Source organism: Eucyclogobius newberryi, unplaced genomic scaffold (genome assembly GCF_026437365.1).
Source record: "Eucyclogobius newberryi isolate DKJ021-1_F unplaced genomic scaffold, fEucNew1.0.hap1 SCAF_226, whole genome shotgun sequence".
In the NCBI taxonomy this organism is placed as follows: domain Eukaryota; kingdom Metazoa; phylum Chordata; class Actinopteri; order Gobiiformes; family Gobiidae; genus Eucyclogobius; species Eucyclogobius newberryi.
The window spans coordinates 128,122-130,000 of record NW_027315864.1 but is presented as its reverse complement, the minus strand read 5'-3'; the positions used below and the strand labels follow the sequence as shown (position 1 = coordinate 130,000).

Genomic DNA, 1,879 nt, shown 5'->3' with positions numbered 1-1,879 from the left:
AGTCGCGGTGGTTTATATGCATCGCGTGCCCCTTTCAAAATGGCCGCTATGGGGAAGTCCCTGATGTATGACGTCACCACGAACGCATGTGTTGTATAAAGACATAACATTGTAAGACTTGTGAGGATGAGAGTTCACAATCTTTCGGTCATTTGACACATTCTGAAGGTTGCCGTGGCAACGCTGACCTGCTGTGCCTCTTTTGTCCTCAGGGAGTTTGCAAAGTCCATCAAGCGTCCGTTCTCGGTGTATTACAACCCGTACACTCAGAGCGTGGACCTGCTCAAAGACACGCGCAGCATCGAGAAGGTGGTCCAGGACCTGCGCAGCGACCTGACCACGGTGTGTGACGCCCTGGGCAAGATGAACACCTACATGGGAATCTAACCGCCGAGCCAGGAGCTGCCAAAAACAACACAAAACTACACAAAAATGACACTAAACAACACAAAATGACACAAAAGCAACACAAAACACCCCAAAACAATCCAGAATGACACAAAATGGCACCAAACTACACAAAAGCAACACAAAAACGACACAAAACAAGACAAAAACTACACAAAACGACACAAAAACGACACAAAACAACAGAAAACATCCCGAAACTATCCTAAATGACACAAAATGGCACAAAACGACACAAAAACAACACAAAAACGACATACAACAACTTGAATACAACCCAAAATGAATAAAAATAACCCAGGACATCCCAAATGTACCAAAACACACAAATAACACAACTGCTGCTAATAAGAAGCTCTGTTCCTCTTTATGACCACCAGAGGGAGACACACAGCTTCTAATATTTAATTAGAGTAATTAAAAAAGTCTGAACAATAAAATGTTATAGCCTCTGTAATGTAACATTTCTAATGAGGCGTGTTTTCTCCAAACGTGAAGAGTCTGAGCCCGTTTTGTGAACCCAAAGTCGACCCTGAGCGGTTCTAGCGCCGAAAAGTGCCTAAAAAGAGAGAAAAATGCAATTTAAAGCAACAAAAAGGTACAAAACCCAAACTAAAAGGGACAGTTACACTTCCTCTTCTCTCCAAACTCTGACTTGATCTCGTGCTAAAACGCTGTGTTTCCACTGATGCTAACGACTATGTGGAGCCTTAGCAACACAAAGCTAGCAAAGCACGTTAGCAACAGCTGTTTCCTGTTTATGGCCGCACCGCACTCGCTTTGTCAAGAGCCACAATCTGATATTTCCAGCTCATAATGCGTCTGACGTTAGCATTAGCATTAGCATGACATAAAGATCGGTTCAAACGCGGTGTAGAGGCTTTAGCCACGCCCATTACATGCAGAGAAGTCAAAGAAATGAGGCAAAACTGTTCCTTTGCACACTAGCTTTAGCCACGCCCCTCACACACACTTGCTTTAGCCACGCCCCTCACACACACTAGCTTTAGCCACGCCCCTCACACACACTAGCTTTAGCCACGCCCCTCACACACTAGCTTTAGCACGCCCCTCACACACACTAGCTTTAGCCACGCCCCTCACACACACTAGCTTTAGCCACGCCCCTCACACACACTAGCTTTAGCCACACCCCTCACACACTAGCTTTAGCCACGCCCCTCACACACACTAGCTTTAGCCACGCCCCTCACACACTAGCTTTAGCCACGCCCCTCACACACACTAGCTTTAGCCGCGCCCCTCACACACACTAGCTTTAGCCACGCCCCTCACACACACTAGCTTTAGCCACGCCCCTCACACACACTAGCTTTAGCCACGCCCCTCACACACACTAGCTTTAGCCGCGCCCCTCACACACACTAGCTTTAGCCACGCCCCTCACACACACTAGCTTTAGCCACGCCCCTCACACACACTAGCTTTAGCCACGCCCCTCACACACACA

At 47.4% G+C, this 1,879-nt stretch overlaps 1 protein-coding gene across 1 annotated transcript in view; it reads left to right on the top strand.

The window, feature by feature from the left end:
* The window catches only part of LOC140372400 (tryptophan 5-hydroxylase 2-like), a gene marked incomplete at its 5' end in the record, with an annotated part of 1,905 nt that extends 1,502 nt beyond the window's left edge, over window positions 1-403 (top strand). Inside the window, one exon of the mRNA XM_072459494.1 lies at window positions 213-403. Within this exon, the coding sequence (XP_072315595.1) occupies window positions 213-387 (175 nt within the window). The remainder of the gene's footprint in view (window positions 1-212) is intronic.
* Window positions 404-1,879: the final 1,476 nt, after the last annotated feature.